The 19,975-nt window shown below is 43.0% G+C and overlaps 1 protein-coding gene across 1 annotated transcript; it reads right to left on the bottom strand.

Annotated features, from left to right (window-relative positions):
- Nucleotides 1-1,566: 1,566 nt before the first annotated feature.
- aldh4a1 (aldehyde dehydrogenase 4 family, member A1) lies at nt 1,567-19,273 on the bottom strand. Its single transcript, XM_031316199.2, has 15 exons — nt 19,081-19,273; nt 8,541-8,634; nt 8,372-8,464; nt 7,942-7,989; nt 7,589-7,744; nt 6,616-6,765; nt 6,000-6,074; nt 5,474-5,661; nt 4,572-4,645; nt 4,301-4,497; nt 3,848-3,895; nt 3,553-3,705; nt 3,228-3,349; nt 2,878-2,996; nt 1,567-2,595 (listed from the first exon to the last, which is right to left on the bottom strand). Exons 1-15 carry the CDS (start codon nt 19,119-19,121, stop codon nt 2,483-2,485), a joined length of 1,671 nt encoding a protein of 556 aa, XP_031172059.1. The 5' UTR covers nt 19,122-19,273; the 3' UTR covers nt 1,567-2,482.
- Between the last annotated feature and the right edge of the window lie 702 nt (nt 19,274-19,975).

Below are 19,975 nucleotides of genomic sequence, written 5' to 3'. Positions count from 1 at the left end.
GCAATATAACAGGAACAATGACTGTCACATGAATAATTATAAAAAACAATTATCACAACTTTAAATAACTTTAAATAATAACAGTACTTAAATGAACAGCAATATGCACCTGTTGTATTTTAATCCAGGCTGATAACAATAGGGTAAAACCACTGCTGGGTGATCAGAAAAGGCTCCAGGATTAATAAATCCTGGCTGTTAGCCTGGTCGGGAGCAGGCTAGCTGTAAAGTATAAATCTCCATGGTAACTCAGGTGCCTCTGCTTTTGTGAAACAGAGTCAAAAAATTGAGCAAGGATAACTTGGGAAATCCCGGCTTAATCCCTTATCTTGGTTTTGTGAAGTAACCCTCTGGCTTCAGGTTGCTTGGATTGTTTGGACTTTGGGTTGAGTTGCGTTCTAACATTGCTACACCTACACACATTACTGATAAACTGATAGCACGTTCACCTTTTGTTTATTTTAAATAAATTTGATTTAATTGAGCAAATGTGTGTTCTCCACATTTTGTTGAGCCAGGTCCTGACAGCGTAGAAGTTAGAAGTCTGTATGAAATCAACCTTGTTTTAAGAAAAACATGTTTTTCCGCGATCTTATGGAGAAAAACGCCTCCGATTGGTCCAACTCGCTGTTACCATAGAAACGTTTATCGTACCGGCAAAACCCCAACCGGCTAGATGGAGCTTCTACCATTGAAGTCTGTGATAGTTTGTGTACACGGTCTTGGAGTGTTGCACATCAGTCTGAGACCGAGGAGACACTTCCAGTGCTGTGGTTTCACGCGGTGTGCAACGGGCTTTGAGGTATGTTTTCTCTCTTTTGGTGGGTCAGAGGTGATTTCTGTTCCTGTGTTGCTATGTTTTGTCAGGGCTAAACATGAATCCGCCAAGTTTAAAATGTCATACTTATTTATTTTATTTCCAGTATGTACTGCAGTTGCCCTTACAAATTACGTACTGTTGCATGAAATATGCATTCATTTGGGACAAACTAATTCTTCATAACTTAAACTTGACCATCTTACTCATATATGCTGTGTGAAGGATTGTGGGTTAGAATAGCCAGAAAAGCAGGCTGACTTGCATACTGTAAAATCTGACCAGATTCAGGTATTTCTGGCATACTGGGTGGATCCCAAGTAGAGCTGAAGATCTTTGCCCGAATCCGACAGGTCTTAATTTCTATCATTTTACACGGGCTCGGGTTCGGGCTGCGTTCCGATTAGTGTGAAAATGGATGCTGAGGAGGTGACACGGAGGCTGGCCTCTGGAGGACTTTATTTCTTTGTTCCAACTTCCAAGAGGCCTATAGCCTACGCTAGTCATTAATAAATGATGTTAAAAATGTATAAATGACTCATTCTTGACTAAAGGCAAAAGAGGTTTGTGTGTACGTGCACACATTTGAATAATGTCGGCCTTAAACAGGTTCGGGCTTTTAAAAAGCTGTCAATCAAAATGTACTTGTCGGGCTCGGGGCGAACTTTTAAGACCCGATTACAGCTCTATTTGAAACCCTCAGCGAGAACAACAGAAGCCAAGAAACAAAACACAAAAGCACAAATTTTAATCATAATAATTTAATATTTATTGTCAAAAATGATCATCTGATTCACAAAGTTCCTACTAAGGCAGGTTCTGAAAATATCATCAATCAGCTGCAGTTGTTTGACGACAGCAAAAGATTAAAATACAAAATACTCTTCAGAAAATATATAGGTTAATCACAGTGTTTGAGAAAAGACAAACCAGCAGAGATTATTATTATTGTTATCAGCAAACATCTGGTTCATGTTAAACATCTGCCAGACACTTTCACTGCTGCTTGTTTCTTACTGAACAGGGGACACATGTTACTGTGACACAGACATCTAAACAGGAAACAACCAGTTCCACAACAGTTAAACACCTTTTAAATGATTTAGACGATTAGAAATATGTTTCATAGTTATTAAACTTATAAAGGGCTTTTTGTTTAGAGACGTAACGCAGAGGAAGACTTTTATGTTCTGATGTTGACCTAAAATAATATTTAAATGGGTTCATCTTCAAGCTGAAGTCTCCAGATGTCTTGATTTGTCTCCCCAACAGTCCAAAACACTATGATATGATTGACTATGATGACTATGACTATGACTATGATCATGATATGATATTTCACTTTAGAGTCACACAAGAGTTAAGAAAAGCAGCAAATACTCAGACTTCAGAAGCTGGAATCTGGGATTTTTTTCCTTTTGACCTTAAAATAAAAAGACTCCATTTATGAATGGATGAAACTACCAATTAGATTTGGATTAAAACACATAAAAATATTGATATCTGAGCATCAATAACTAACATCCGTGGACAGATAAAGTGTTCAGAGGACGGAGGAGCTTCTCACCGCTCGGCTGTCCCGATACATTCACCTCGTTGTTTCTGAGAGCCAGCTGATTGGTGGAGGAGGGAGGGAGAGCTCTGATTGGTCCAGCAGGACGGGACTCAGCCCATGTAGGCGTACCTCCAGTCTGCCAGCGGGACGTGTGTCTCCTTCACCACCTGCGGAGACGTCCAGCGCAGGACGTAGTGAGGACCGCCCGGTTTGTCGTTGGTTCCTTAAAGAAGAACAAAAGTTCAGTTCAACAAGTCACTTTTTAACATATTTATGAATATAATGTAAGACCTTTATCACCACATTAAAGTAAATCAATTTATTCAAATACAACAAAAGCCAAACAGTGGGTAAATATACGGGGAGTTATATTTGGACTAGTGACAGAAACAAGTACAACAAAACCATTATATTGTATGTATGTATGTATGTATGTATGTATGTATGTATATATATATATATATATATATATATATATCTATCTCCATGTAGAAGCAACTCTTACCTGACGCTCTGGCGCCACCAAACGGTTGCTGAGCAACCACCGAGCCAGTGGATTTGTCGTTGACGTAGTAGTTTCCTGCAGCGTTTCTCAGAGCTCGAGCTGCCTCGTCCACCACAGTCCTGCAAACACACATTTCCTTTACAACCCTTCATCTGCCCACTCCACACTTACACTACCTAAACAGCTGCTTAGTATATGCCGTATATTGGTTGTTTTTATTGTTTATGTTTAATATGTGTGTTTGTGTATTTATGCACCAATCACCGAGGTCAATTCTGTGCGTTTGTGAGTCTCTGTGTGTGTGTCTCTGCGTGTGTGTGTCTCTCTCTGTGTGTGTGTGTGTGTCTCACCTGTCCTGAGCGAACACGGCTCCAGTCAGAGCGTAGGGAGACGTGTTGTCTATCAGCTGCAGCACCTCTCGGTAATCCTTCTCTGGATAAACATAGACGGCCAGAACCGGCCCAAAGATCTCCTGCAGAACACACACACAATATGCAAGAATACACAAGTTGTCAAATAATAAATATTATTGTAGATATATCATTAGACACGTGTGAATAGGAGCGAGAAACAACGTTAGCGCTCTATGAATAAAGATTATTATTAATAACAAAGTGACCTAAACAGCTGAGGATGTTTCTGGAGAGATGAATAGTAATCATGTTCTCTGTGTACCTCGCTCATGATGGTGTCCCGCGGGTCCGTGGTCTCGATGATGGTCGGCTCCACAAAGTAGCCCTTGCTGTCGTCATAGTTACCGCCGGCGATGACCTTCAGGCTGGAGGAGGACTTGGCACGGTCGATCCACTTCTTTATCCGAGCAAACGACTGCAGGAGGAAAACACCATGAATAACTAACACACACACACACACACACACACACACACACACACACACACACACACACAGAGGCTTTTATTCTGAAACACAGAGGCTTTTATTCTGAAACTCCGGCTGAAGGAAGCTGCACCTTGTCGTCGATCACAGCCGAGAAGAACGTGCTGAAGTCTTTGACGGGCTGGAGGACGAAAAAACAGAAACAAGAATTTTACAGACCTGGTTAACATCCTTCATTTATAATCTGTCTCTAGTGAAAAGGAGCTAAAACTAAAATCCTTTGGCAGTACTTTAGCAGTTTTACTTTACCAGTACTTTAGCAGTGCTCCTTTGGCAGTACTTTAGGCAGTACATAAGCATTACTTTAGGGAGTAGTTTAGCAGTACTGTAGGCAGGACTTTGGGAGTAGTTTAGCAGTACTTTAGGAGTAGTTTAGAAGTACTTTAAGAGTAGTTTAGCAGTACTTTTGGCAGGACTTTGGCAGGACTTTTGGCAAAACTAGTAGTACTTTAGTAGGACTTTGGCAGGACTTTTGGCAAGACTTTTGCAGGACTTTAGCAGTACTTTAGGCAGTCCCTGTACTCACGTCTCCCACTGTGAGCTGGCTGTGCACAGCCAGCAGCCCCTCCCTGATGGCGGGCCACGTGCTGTCCGGTACGTACATCCTGGAGCACGCCGAACATTTCTGGCCTCCGTACTCGAACGCCGAGCGGATCGTCCCATTCACCACGCTCTCCACGTCCGCCGACTTGTGCACGAAGTGGAAGTTCTTCCCACCGCACTCTGAAAGCGTGGACAGAAAGCTCAGAACACTTTACTCCGACAGTAGTGAGGTATCCATGGTAACGGAGGCTCACCTCCGGCCAGCCGAGGGAACGTCCGGTACGAGTCCAGGTTCTGGGACACCTGCTTCCAGAGACGCTTAAATGTCCTAAAAAACACATTCAACCCAAATATTACAATATAAAGAAACACAGGAATAACTCACATTATACACAGCTGGTTTCTCAAATGTATTATACTTATTATTATTATCTCAGACTAGAAGATCTGACTACCAAGACTTCAGCTGAGGATAATATCAATTATACAACAAGTAGATCCAACCAGACAATCTGATTGGTCAACTAGATATTTAGAACGTGCTCAAATCAGCATGACAGCACACCCAGAGCCGTCGGAGCACACCTGGCGCATCACTTTAAATATCACTCCGCCATTTCTCTGTCAACATTACATCACATACAGCAAAACATTTGTATTCATGTAAGTAAGTCAGGAACCACAGTGGAATACACAACATCTCTCCCACTAGTTTATAAAGTGATTCATCGGATTAAACAACTTCTCCGTTACAACTTTCACTGGATAGGTTTGACAGACTCTGTACTATCTAGGAAACAGCTGCTAAATGTGATTTTAGCGGACGTACAGGAGCTAAATCTGTCGATAGAAACATTATTTTTTTTATTTATATTCCAAGTAATATTGTTATCAAGATATTCAACGTTATCTCATATTTTCCTCATATTGTGCAACCCTAGCGCACACGCACACACACACATGCGCGTACACACACACACACACACACACACACACACACACACACACACACACACACACACACACACATACACACACACACACACACACTTTTAATATGTGGTTATTTATCACAAGTTATACCGTTATATCTCATATTTGCCTGACATGGTGCAGCCCTAGCTAAGTGACAGTTTAGTGAAAGCCGAGTCCTTACGGGACGCTGCCGGTGAAGTTGATGCCGGCCAGGTGCTGGGAGGAGGTGACGGTGTCTCCGAACACAGGGCCGTCCGCTGGCAGGAACTGGATGATGTTGGGGGGGAGCCCACACTCCCTCAGCACTCTGTAGACGGCGTAGCTGGCTGACACGGCCGTGTCGCTGGGCTTCCACAGAACCACGTTGCCCTGGAAACACAGCTACAGATTACTGTACGACGATACAGTGGTAATAAACAATACATAAACATCACAGAAATGCACAAAGTAAACACAAACAAATCAGAAGGATATACAAGAAACAAAACAGGAGGGAAAAGATGTAGCTTATTATACCAACATTAATTATTATCATTCATACAAAAAGAAAGTAATACATTAGCCTATATATAGACCCATCCAAACACATTTTATGTATCTTCATGTTAAACACACACAGCAACGTACGCGAGTGAGTGAGTGTGTGAGTGTGAGTGTGTCTCTGTCTGCGTGTGTGTGTGTGTGTGTGTGTGTGTGTTACCACTCACCATGACAGCTGGAGTACCTGCCAGGTTTCCACCAATAGCAGTGAAGTTAAAAGGAGCCACAGCAGCTACAAAGCCCTGAGAGAAACAAAGAGATGTAACTGTGGATCTAAACTTAAATGTGTACTTAAATGTGTGCTCACTGAGCAGTCTGAAGATTATTTATACTGCAGTAAAAGTACTAATACCACACTGTATAAATACTCTGTTACAGTAAAAGTGTGTAAGTATCATCAGGAGAATGTAGTTAAAGTATTAAAACCTTGTAGAAAGTGTAAAGGATCCAACCAGTTGTGTGTGTAATGGTCTGATCAGCTGGACTTGTTATATTGTTGGCTAGTTTACTTTAGAATCAAACATCAGATTTTATAAACTACATGTGTTTTGTGTGCAGAAATCTTAATGTGTAAAGTAACTAGTAATGAAAGCTGTAACAGAGTAATGTAGTGGAGTAAAAAGTACAATATTTCTCTCTGAAATGTAGCGGAGTAGAAGTAGAAAGTGGCATGAAAAGACTCAAGTAAAGTACAAGTACAGGTCTCTGAGAATCCCGGTACAGCATGGTGTTGGTGCTAAACGTTATAATAACGTTATAATAACATAATAACTGTATTCTTACCTCCAGTCCCCGGTACAGCATGGTGTTGGTGGTTCCCTCAGAGTTTAGCGGCTGCTGTTTCTCCAGATCTACGGCGTGTTTGGCGTTAAATCTGAAGAAGTCGATCAGCTCCGCAGCCGCATCGATCTCCGCCTGGACCACCGTCTTCCCCTGCAGCACACACACACACACACACACACACACACACACACACACACACACACACACACACAGACACACACACACACACACACACGAACAACAGGTTCTTGTTTTTGTTCCACTGTAACATCTGATCCGGTAAGTTTTGGTTTCACACTGCAGGTGTGCAAGCTCACTAAAGATCTACACAAAACTCCGTCCTGTCATCATCACACACGTGAGCTGCGTCTCCCGATACCAGACATTGATCGGCTTTGTTGAGAAGAAACTTCTGCAGCATTTATTCAGAGACAAACTGAAACCTACGCTGTACATTTACTACTACGTAACAAGGAAACTGCTGGGTTCTTCTCAGCTCTGATAGCTGACAGCATGTCTCTCATGTTCACACTCAGCTCTGATCTGGTCCTTAAAGGAGCTTCCCCGGTCCATGATCCAACTCAGATCAAACTGAAAAGTCTGAAAGTCCGGACCACGAGGTAGGTGTGAACGGGCCGGCTACATTTCAACGTCTCCGACACTAGGCCTGCACGATTCGGGGAAAAATATGAATACAATTTTTTAGCTTAGAATTGATATCACGATTCTCTGCCACGATTTTTTTCTCACGAAGTGTAATGTTTACTGCACACATGAACCATGACAAAAACAAAACAAATTGGCAGTACCAAACTTTTTTTGGCACTTATAGCACATTGCGCATCACCACAAGTCTGTAAACATAGAGGCTTCAATGAATACAGGAAATGCTCCTGTTACGGTCGCTCTCAAAGCATTACTTCTCTCCGTTGGACTCTTTCTAGAAAGCTGAGTTAAACAAACGGTCCCATACCTGTCCGATCATGGTCTTGGCGAGGATCTCGGCTCTCTTGGGTCCACTGATGACGTCGGCCGCCTTGAACAGAACCCGCGCTCTGTCCTGGACGGGCTTCAGGTCCCACTCTCTCCTCGCCGCCACAGACGCCACGATGGCTCTGTTAATCAGCTCCTGTTAGGTTCACACACAAAACACCTTCTCACACATTCACGTTATCTGGAAAAAGACACAAAATCGGCGAACAAAGCGGCAAAAACATTGAACAAAGAGCGACAAAATAATATAAATAAAGGACACTTTCTCAAACATTTCCATTTTTTAAAATAAACCAAAGGCCAAAGGTTGAGTTGGGTTCTTCCAGAACTTACCTTGTCAGCATAACAGAACTTTGCCACTTTATGGGAGTGATTGAAAGGCTTTAAAGAGAAACACAGAGAGTCAATGAACATGTGGAGAGAGTTAGAGACTTATGGGGTTATAGTAGCTAAAGAAATATATATAACGGAGCCGGGGGGGGGGGAATACGAGTCGTGCGTGAAGGAATCTACAGACAGCAGCCAAAATGCAGCAACTTCAGGTACGGCAAAGGAAGGACAGTCACTGTTTACTTCATTAATGAGTTTACTGTGTTCATGGACTGAGGATGGGAGGAGGGTTCAGCAGAATCTCAACCAGGGGATTCAGTATTTGGCCGAACCCCAAAAATCTGGATTCGGTGCATCCCTAGTTAATATGCAAATACTTGACCAGTGAGACTGGTTCTCATGTCCAGTGTGTGATGGCCTCCTGTTGACTCACTGATAGCTGATATCTGATGTCTTTGGTCCAGACGTGTTCGTCTCCGACCACACACGGGATCTCCTCCGTCTGGCCCTTCAGACCGGCCAGCGCCTGGAACAACAACAGGAGTTCAGGCTGAATTCAAGTCAGTATTATTATGGGATGGTTGGGGAAAACAAGGTCAAACCTTTAGCAGATCTTTTCTTTCTGCACTCCCCTCTGTGAAGCCGAGGATCGGCTCATTCGTCACCTCCACGGCTGCCAACGGCGACGTTTTCAACCTGCACACACACATACAGAGAGACACACACACACACACACACACACAGGATTGTGTTATGATATAACTCAGCCTTTGACCGGAGTAAACTGGCCATGAACGGATGTTTGTTTTCTGAATCTTCTGAAACACCAGACAGGAAATCAACCCAACTGTAGTCCCGCCCCCTCTGATAGCACACTGACAGCAAAACGGGGTTATCTGGTGACAGAATGAGCCAAATTTAATCTATATTAATAAAACATCAGCAAGGGTTGTCTCTCGGTTTGTAGAAGACGTGGGTGGCGTGAGGTTTAGAGGTCCTTCCTTTAAGAAAATGTGACATTTTTTAATAAAAAGATTATGTTATTTTATATCATTTTGGAGCATTAATATCTCCATACCTGTGTCTAAAACGTTGGAAAAGCTAGAGCAGATAATAAATACATAACTCTTAAAGCTAAAGAAGTCCACTGGGGACAAAACTCCAACCATCAGATCTGTCTTTTAGTTTGGGGATTACAGAGAAACGTGTTTATGATTAACTTCTCTGGTCTGAACTGTCCCAACAGAAGGTCACACACATACGCCTCCGACAGAGAATGATAACACACAGACACAGACACACACCTGGACATTGTAGGAGTTCAGTTTGTACAGATGTCACAGAAAAATAATCAGTCGCTGCCAGAGGTGGAAAGTAATGAATTACAGTTACTCACGTTACTGTAATTGAGTAGTTGTTTTGTGTACTTTTAAACTTTTTAAAAATCTGTCATTTTACTTTGACTTCTGTTTTGAGGTACATTATAAATCACATCGTTAGAGTAAAAAACAGGAACTAAAAAGCTCTCTAACGTTGATTTGTACACGTCAACAAACTTAAATAGAAAGCAGCTTAGTGTCCTAAAGACTGGAGTTTCATTAAATAACTATAAATAAGATATTAAGTTATCTCCCCCTCCCCGCTGTTAAAAAGTAACTTTTACTCTGTGTAGAAAATGTTATACCAGTAACTTCACTTGTAAAAGTTCATCAAAGTAAAAGTACTTTTACTTAAGTAGGATATTTTTCCAGCTGTGTTCACTGCTTCTGGGACGGAAGAGAAGGAAAGTCCAGAGTTTGATATAAAAAGGGACAAAGTAGTTTATAAAGGTGGAGTTGGATGAGCTACTTAGTGTTTTTTTTGAAGATTATTTTTCTGTCTTTATTTTGATACGACAGCAGAAGACAGGAAAGGGGAGAGAGAGAGAGGGAATGACATGCAGCAAAGTCGAACCTCCATATATGGACGCCTGCTCTACCCACTGAGCTTCTGCAGCACCACAATACTTCATTCAGAATGGTTTGACACATATTTGGCCTTTAACAAATATTGCAGCCCCACCCCCCCTGCGATTTTGGATAGTGCACTAGTCCATATTGCGATTTCAATAAAATTGCAATTAATTGTGCAGCCCTAGCGCCGTACCACACCGGGAGCTTCTCAGAAACTCTCCGATTATACTGTCTCTACAGAACAGAAGGATCTGGTGTTTATTAGCTAGTATCTACCTTCACTCCAAGCTCTCCTGTAATTAAACTCCATGCTTCTCTTCTCTGGCGTTGTCCTGATAACAAAGATCTGTGATGTCCTATTATGTTTCTCCTCCTCCAAGATGAATCTCTCGTTGCCATGGTGTTGTAGAGGAGACATAAACGATAATGGGGGGTGTGTTGGGTAAACTGACAGGATGCTCTCGCTGTCTGACTTCCTGCCCGGCTGTCTGAACAGCCCGCCGCTCGCTAGGGCTGAACGATTTTTGAAAATAATCTAATTGCGATTTTTTCCCCAAATATTGCAATTGCGATTCGATTATTTTTTTAAGCTCTTTGTCTTCTGTATTATTCAACAAAGAATAATAATATAATAATTTATAGTATGAACACACAATTACACACTAGACAGTTAAATAAGTAAAAATATAGTATATAGTATATAGTATATATCCACACACACACACACACACACACACACACACACACACACACACACACAACAGTGTATTTTTTTTACAGTGCCCAGAGAGGAGCTGCCTCCAGCCCCTCCCCTTCATGAAGTTGCGTGCTGCCGTGTGCACTTGTTCAGAGAGGCTATCGTTACGTTAGCTAGTTGCTGGTGTTCTTGTTCAGAGAGGCTATCATTACGTTAGCTAGCTGCTAGCTAGCTGCTAGCTGCTCGTCTCACATTAGTTGTTTAAGTGTAATTACTAATGTTAACTATCATTTTAGTGATCAATAATTAGCCTGTGTCTATGTTATCTCCTTACATATACCTACGCTCTCCGTCTCTGCAAGATTGGGAATGATTGAGATTTCTCTTGGCACAGCTAGCAGAAGACTTACAACTTTCAGACACGTTGCTCACGGCACATTTACGTCGTCTCTCTCAGTTGGAGGCTGCGCAGTAACGCTCAGCGCTCACCGGAAAAGTGCTTCTAACGGCCTTCACTGGTCTCCGTCCAGAGCAACAGGATCTGTTGGTCCATTCTTATATGGCACACTGATCACACTCTGGTCTCAGTTTAGGTGGTCTTAACCTGCTGCTGCACGTCATCCACAAGCGACAGCAGTCGGCGGGGACGAGGCAGCCGGCAGCTGCCTTCAACCTCCTACCTAACAGTCGGCTCTATCGCCTAGTTTTTATTATACTAATAAAGTGTTTTTAAAACCAAAGATACATTTTTACGTGTAAGTAAGTATTAGCCTCACGCTAATTTATCAAGACTAGGCCTACCGGCTAAACTAACGCTAGCTTCATGGCAACCTCTACACCTGGCGAGTCCCCACTCCCCCTCAGGATTTCCTCGTTGTTCAATAATACAAACAAAGAAATTGCTGACCTCAGGGAAGATGTTCGTCGGCTTTCCGAGGACTTAAAAACCAAAGATGCTTTGTTAACCGCCTGCTTGGACGTGGCTCATAATCAGTCGCTCCGGATCTCATCTCTCTCGGCGGCCTTCCAGGATACCGCGCCATGGGACCCAGCTGCCTGCCCACGCCCATCGTCCTGCTCGACACCGGTTATCAAGCCACCCTGGACTGAGGTGGTTTGCGGCCGAAAGAGAGCCTCGGGTAGGGCTCCATCGCCTCCTGCCCTCAGCCTCTCCAACCGCTTCAATGCTTTGTCGGAGTCGGAGCCGGTGGTGGCCAGTGCGGCTCACCGGGCTCGCCCCGCTTCAAAGCAGACTGACCAGCCGTCGTCACGGAAGACGATTGCTACCGCGCGGCGAAAGCTTCTGAGGGATGCGGTAGTCAGACGGTCCGGTGGCCTACACTGCCTGGATCGGCCAAATGACAACGTTCCTCAAAAACAATCCCCACAACCGAACGGTAAGCATTCTTCCTCTTCTTTTCCCTGCCCATCTGAAACCGACACTGACTGTTTTGCTCCCGTCACCGGCTACCCACACCCCCCCACTCCTCGTCCGCTCTTCCCCCTAACCACAGTAATTATTGGGGACTCCATCACTAGAGACCTACGGTTTCATAATGCTGTCACACACTGTTTTCCCGGAGCCAAAGTTGCAGACATCCTGGCTAAAGTTATGGACCTGATACCCTCATTTCCGACCTCTATCAAACGCATCGTGGTCCATTGTGGACATAACGACATGTCCACTCGGATTCAGGAGTGTGAGCGCACAAGGCGAGACTTTACCACTCTCATTGAGGCTTTAAAAAGCACTGGGAAGTCGGTTTTTATTTCGGGCCCACTTCCATCTCTAGGTCGCGGATCAGGCCTCTTTAGCAGACTACTCTCCCTTAACACCTGGCTCCAGCTCACATGCAGTATTCACAGGATAGGTTTTATTGACAACTTCAATCTGTTTTGGGAACGTGGCTCCCTGTTCAGCAGGGATGGGATTCATCCCAATACACGCGGAAGCCAGATGCTACGTGGAAATTTGCACCACGCCCTGCATACCCAGACCTCTGATTGACTGTTTACATCCCGTAAACACTCCCACAAGCACACTGACCAGACACACTCTCCCAAAGTCAATAATCAGAGATACAGCGCTATACGCCCCTCTGTGCTCCCTTCAGAGCAATCACCCATTCATAATCCCATAACCACCGTGTCTGTCCCCCGACTGAGACCGTTTAAACCAAACGCTAACAAAAGAGGTGCTATACTAAACAACCTAATTGGAATTAAAACAACCACTGCAACGACAGAACAGAATAGGAAAATCAAATGTGGACTATTAAATATTAGATCTCTGTCATCGAAAGCATTATTGGTAAACGAATTGATATCAGATAACCACATTGATTTATTCTGCCTCACCGAAACCTGGCTGGGCCATGACGAATATGTTAGTTTAAACGAAGCCACTCCTCCCAGTCATAATAATACCCAAATTCCACGAGGCTCAGGCCGAGGAGGGGGAGTTGCAGCCATATTTGACTCGAGCCTGTTAATTAATCCTAAACCTAAACTAAATTATAACTCGTTTGAAAGCCTTGTTCTTAATCTTCAACACCCAACATGGAAAACAGTACAGCCAATTATATTCGTTGTTGTTTACCGAGCACCAGGTCCATATTCTGAGTTTTTATCTGAATTCTCAGAGTTTTTATCATGCGTAGTCCTTCAATCAGACAAAGTACTTATTGTAGGTGATTTTAATATCCATGTGGACATTGAGAGCAATAGCCTTAGTACTGCTTTCAATTCACTGCTAGATTCTATTGGTTTCAGTCAGAGGGTGCATAAGGCCACGCACTGTTTTAACCACACCCTCGACCTTGTGCTAGAATATGGCATCAAAATTGACGATTTAATAGTATTTCCGCAGAATCCTTTATTATCAGACCATTTTTTAATAACTTTCGAATTCCTACTACCAGACTATACGAAATTAAATAAAAGTTTCTACACTAGATGCTTATCTGACAGTGCTATAGCTAAATTTAAGGAAGCTATTCCAACAGCACTTAACTCAATGTCATGCCTTAATATAACAGAGGACTGTTATGTTAACTCTAGTCCCTCCCAACTTGATAACTTTGTAGACGCTGCTACGGCCTGCCTACGGACTACTTTAGACTCGGTTGCTCCTATCAAAAAGAAGATGATGAAGGAAAGGAAACTAGCACCTTGGTATAACTCCCAAACTCGCAAATTAAAACAAATCTCACGAAAACTTGAAAGTAAATGGCGTTCCACCAAACTGGAAGAATCTCGTGTGGATTGGCAAGATAGTCTAAAAAATTATAGGAGGGCCCTCAGAAATGCCAGATCAGACTATTACTCAACACTAATAGAAGAAAATAAGAACAACCCAAGGTTTCTTTTCAGCACTGTAGCCAGGCTGACAGATAGTCACAGCTCTATTGAGCCATCTATTCCTATAGCTCTGAGCAGTGATGACTTCATGACCTTTTTTAATGATAAAATTATAACAATTAGAGAAAAAATTCATCACCTTCTGCCCACAGCTTCCAACGACTCACCATTGGGCGCAGGAGGGCTAGAGAGAACGATAAGACCTGATACTTATTTAGACGGCTTTTATCCTTTAGACCTCCAACAATTAATGTTAAGGGTCTCTTCAGCTAAGCCAACTACCTGTCTCTTAGACCCCATTCCAACGAAGCTACTTAAAGAAGCACTACCTGTGGTCAACACCACATTACTAGATACGATCAATATGTCCTTATTAACGGGTCACGTACCGCAGTCTTTTAAAGTAGCTGTGATAAAACCTATTCTGAAAAAACCCACCCTCGACCCTGAGGTCTTAGCCAACTATAGACCTATATCTAACCTCCCGTTTCTCTCCAAAATCCTTGAGAAGGTAGTCGCTAATCAATTGTGTGACTTTCTGCATAGAAATAGTCTATTTGAAGACTTTCAGTCAGGATTTAGAATGCATCATAGCACAGAGACGGCACTGGTGAAAATCACTAACGACCTTCTAACTGCTGCTGACAAAGGACTTGTCTCCGTACTTGTCTTATTACATCTTAGTGCTGCATTCGACACTATTGACCATACCATCCTCTTACAGAGACTGGAACATTTAGTTGGCATTAAAGGAATCGCACTAAGCTGGTTTAAGTCCTATTTTTCTGAGCGATCCCAATTTGTTAATATTAACGATAAACCATCCAAATACGCTAAAGTTAGCCATGGCGTTCCTCAAGGCTCAGTGCTTGGACCAATTCTATTCTCTTTATATATGCTTCCTCTAGGCAATATTATTAGGAAACACTCAATTAACTTTCACTGTTACGCAGACGACACCCAATTATATCTGTCAATCAAGCCAGACGAAAGCGGTCAGTTAGCTAAACTTCAAGCGTGCATTAAAGATATAAAATCCTGGATGACCCACAATTTTCTGATGTTGAACTCAAACAAAACGGAAGTTATTGTGCTGGGACCCAAGCACCACCGAACTTCATTATCTAAATATATAGCTACCCTAGATGGTATTGCCCTGGCCTCCAGCACTACTGTCAGAAATCTAGGAGTCATTTTTGACCAGGATCTATCCTTTAACGCCCACTTAAAACAAACCTCAAGAACAGCCTTTTTCCATCTTCGTAACATTGCCAAAATCAGGAACATCCTGTCTCAAAACGATGCTGAAAAACTAGTCCATGCATTCGTAACTTCCCGGCTGGACTACTGTAATTCTTTACTATCAGGCTGCTCAAATAAGTCCCTCAAGACCCTCCAGCTGATCCAGAATGCTGCAGCACGTGTTCTGACAAGAACTAAGAAAAGAGATCATATTTCTCCTGTATTAGCTTCTCTGCATTGGCTTCCTGTAAAATCCAGGATTGAATTTAAAATCCTTCTCCTGACCTACAAAGCACTAAATGGTCAAGCACCATCATACATAGAAGAGCTTTTAGTACCTTATTGTCCCACTAGAGCACTGCGCTCCCAGAACTCAGAGCTACTTGTGGTTCCTAGAGTCTCTAAAAGTAGAATGGGAGCCAGAGCCTTCAGCTATCAGGCTCCTCTCCTGTGGAACCAGCTCCCAACTTGGGTTCGGGGGGCTGACACCGTCGCCACATTTAAGAATAAACTGAAAACCATCATCTTTGATAAAGCTTATAGTTAGGGAGTGAGGAGTTGCAGCATAGTAGAATAGAGTAGAGGGAGGCAGGAAGTACAAGCCCGTTCCGGCAGGGGAGAGTACGAGCCCGGTCCAGGGCCCCTCTCTTTAGCCTGCCTCTCTTAGTTATGCTATTATAACTCTAGACTGCTGTGGGAAGCTCCTTCCAAGGACACAATGAGCTGCTCCCTCTTCTCTCTTTTCACTTGTCTCCTTTTGTGTGCATCTTAGTCCCAGAAATGCCTGTTACTAACCTAGCTCTGGGGAGTTTTCTCCCCGGAGTCCCTTTGCTTCTTCTTCACCCAGAACATCGCCTTGGAATTGGGTGGCACCTACACCGGGGTCCTGGGTGCAGCTGACGCTATGGACTTACTACACCCTGCTACGCTCTGCGTTTCCCCGCAGTGTCCGACTGCGTCCTGCCGCGTCCAACCGCGTCCACCCAGGCTGCTGTGCCACACTACACCCCGTAACGCCCTGCTGTGCCCTACTATGACATGAACTACTATGACTACCATTGTGATCACTGCTTCACTATCTTTATTATGACTATTATTGCCACCATTCACCACTCCCCCAACTGGTGCCGTCAGACACCGCCTACCAAGAGTCTGGGTCTGTCCGAGGTTTCTTCCTAACAAAAAAAAGGGAGTTTTTCCTTGCCACTGTCGCAATAGCTACTGCTAATGCTTGCTCTTGAGGCAACCACTGTAATAGTTGGGGCTTCGTAAAGTACAGAGTTTGGTCTAGACCTACTCTATCTGTAAAGTGTCTCGAGATAACTCTTGTTATGATTTGATACTATAAATAAAATTGAATTGAATTGAATTGAATTGGTGTTCTTGTTCAGAGAGGCTATCGTTACGTTAGCTAGTTGCTGGTGTTCTTGTTCAGAGAGGCTATCGTTACGTTAGCTAGTTGCTGGTGTTCTTGCCGTGGGATTAACTGTACTAATAAAACTGTTGAAACACCGCGGCCACGCTGCTGTGAAAGCTCCCCGAACGTCATTTATCAGAGTCTGGTTGTTACCCCTCTCAGTGGCAGCTCCTCCACTCATATCTTTATAACGGAGCTAACCGCTAACCGGAGCTAACCGCTAATCAGAGCTAATCGTTGCTAACCGAGCCTTGAGTTCTGTGTGCCTGTATCCATTAACTGCATGTATGGACTCAAGCCCGAATAAAACCCTTCATTTTATTAAAATGGCTGTAAAAGTTTTAAACTACAACTCAGAGTTGTTTGAATGACAGAAATCAGCTCCAGGTACGGCGTAGCGTTAGCATGCTAGTTGATGCTTTCTCTACAGAGTGCAGACTGATTTGCTCTCGCGAGTCATGTGACCAAATCGCAGCCTTTGCGATTAGGAAATCGCGTTTTAACATATCGCGATATTATCGCAAATGCAATTAATCGTTCAGCCCTACCGCTCGCGTGAAAATAGACCTGGCGCGTATCGTTAGCGGAGCGGAGAGCCGCTTCACGCACGCTTCTGGGACGCGGCGCGGCTGGTGGAATATCAAGTAGGGCTGGGCGATGGGGAGAAAATCAGATATTATGACATTCTTGACCAAATACCTCGATATCGATAGTGCGGCAATATTCTATGGTTGACAACTGGTGCTTTAACAAAATATCTTCACACTTTTCACAGATTTTAGATAAATAATCATCAGTAATGTGGACATAATGACTAAGTGGGGAAAAGGCAAATAATACAACAGCTACAACAGTCTGGTAAGAAAAGTACATCACTCTACTGTAATACAGCCTTTAAAACCAAGAAAATACGATATTACGATATCCAAAATCTAAGAAGATATCTAGTCTCATATCACGATATCGGTATAATATCGATATATCGCCCAGCCCTAATATCAAGCAATGACTTGAGGGCGGCTGTGGCTCAGTGGTACAGCAGTCGCCTACCAATCAGAAGGTCAGTGGTACGATTCCTGGCCCTGCAGTTCCATTGGGCAAGACACTGAACCCTGAATTTCTCCCGATGCTGCGCCATCGGTGTGTTATCTGTAAGGCAGCCTCGGTCACAGTGTGTGAATGTGTGTGTATGGTGAAAGGTTCCTGTACTACGTAAAAGCACTTTGAGTAGTCGTTAAGACTAGAAAAGCTCTGTATAAATGCAGTCCATTTACATTGACCTCTGGAACGCAGACGCATCCGGTGGAGAATAGGAGTTAGCGAACGTTGACTTACTGCTGATTTAAAGGTTGGCTCGCTTATCTTTTCCTGTGTTCTGTTTCCAGTCATGGTAGTTCAGCTGAGGTCGTTCTTACCTTTGTAAACAGCGACCGCCATCTACTGTAGCTAACACACTGAACAAACACCTGGGGGTACTATACAGCATAGTATGGCGATACTGTATCAATACATGGGGGACAAGTCAAGCAAAGTTTTCCTTTGGGCACATCATTTGAAGTAAGAACAAAGGTAATATGTTGCAATACATGTGTTTAAATCCCAATAATATCAAAATAAGACATAAGTACTGTGATATCGAGTGGCCTCTGGGGATTCATCCCCCTACTAAACATCTCAACTGTCCCTTTAAATCCTCACCACCCCCCCACCCTCCATAACCCTGAATCTGACTTTGAGTGTTGTATTTGGGCCGAGGTCATGAGGAAGCTGACACACACTGTAGAGAACCTAAACCCTGCAATCATCTGTAAGGCTGCATATATATATTATTATATAGGCTATATAATATATATATATAACTTTGTAGGGCTGCATATGCATATTATATATATATATATATATATATATATATATATATATATATATATATATATATATATATATGTATATTAGACTTCCTAAATGATGTTCAGTGGGCAGTAGTGTCCTGGTGTATTCAGGATGTGACGTGCACATGGACCATGACTATCAGCTACTTTCCATTAATTACATATTTCTGTTGCTGCACTGAAGGCAGCAAACAATGTTCTCAATACTCAATACGTTGTAACTACTATAACTACATTTAGCTGGAAATACTTTTACTTCAGTCAGGTTTTGAATGCAGGACTTTAACTTGTAGTGTAGTCTTTTCACAGTGTGTGTTAGTACTTTTACTGCAGTAAAGTAACGGAGTACTTCCTCCACCTCTGGCTGAATATAGCTCACACTTTATAGGTTAGAGATCATTACATCACCAGTTACAGTTACAGTTACACATGATGTCATTAGAGCCGAATGATGTGAAAGCGCCTCGTGAGACTCCCTGACTGGATAAAACAGCTGCAGTGAGTTAGCTTAGCATTAGCTGCGGGACATCTTGCAGAAGTCGTCGCAGAGCAGAAGGAGTCTGGTGGTGTTGGAGCCTAACTTACCCCCTCCACGACTGGCTCACTGCAGCCCGCACGCGCAGCATGTTTCCCCGACAGGTGGGTGAGAAGAAGGAGAAGATAAGACGGAGGAGACAGCCTGTTACACCTGACCACGGATCAATAAAACCGGATCACATGCAGGTTACCAGCGGCCGTTTGACACACTGCAACCCGGGCAGCGCAAACTACCGCCGGGGGGGGCGGATACTATTTAAATTCCAGATTCCCGTTCATTCTCAACGGCTGTTCCGTTTAACTATCAACTAGTAATGGTTAATATTCAATATGATTGAACAGAAGGAAATAAAAGCCGTTTTCTTTGTAAAAAGCGTCACTATCTGTCCAGAAAATTCCCCCCTCAGCCTGTGAAATGGAACCTTCCACAGGCGGGTCTGCGACTGGCCAATCAGCGAGCAGGGAATATCCTCAGCCAATCATGGGCCACATTTGAAAGTTCTATTTTTGTGCAGCTTCTTGAATGTTCGTTCACTTCTCCTCGGCTTTCAGCAATCATTTTATTCATTAAGTTATCATTTAATGCAAGTTTCTATTCATCATCTGACTGCTTTTCTTTAATATTAAATCCCACTTCCTTTTTTCAAAACGTTCCCAGTGTTTTCTACTTGTTAATACCTCTATTTACTTTGTGTGTTATCTGTAATGACACAGAATGGCCACTAGATGGAGGCATAACATTAAGACTAACATACAACCAGCCAGTGTTGCTGCACTGAAAACCACCTGGCCAGGGTTTCTGGGATGTTTCTGAAATATAACTTTATTTAGGAAAATGCAGCAGGATAATACCAGAGACATGTTTTCTTCAGAATCAAAGTAATCCAGTGATAGTTGTCTTTACATCGTTTTTTCAATTCAATAATAATAATAATAATTTAAG

The sequence above is a fragment of the Sander lucioperca genome, chromosome 6 (assembly GCF_008315115.2).
Source record: "Sander lucioperca isolate FBNREF2018 chromosome 6, SLUC_FBN_1.2, whole genome shotgun sequence".
Taxonomy (NCBI): Eukaryota; Metazoa; Chordata; class Actinopteri; order Perciformes; family Percidae; genus Sander; species Sander lucioperca.
The sequence above is the reverse complement of the archived record's forward strand: the minus strand, read 5'-3'. Positions and strand labels throughout refer to the sequence as shown.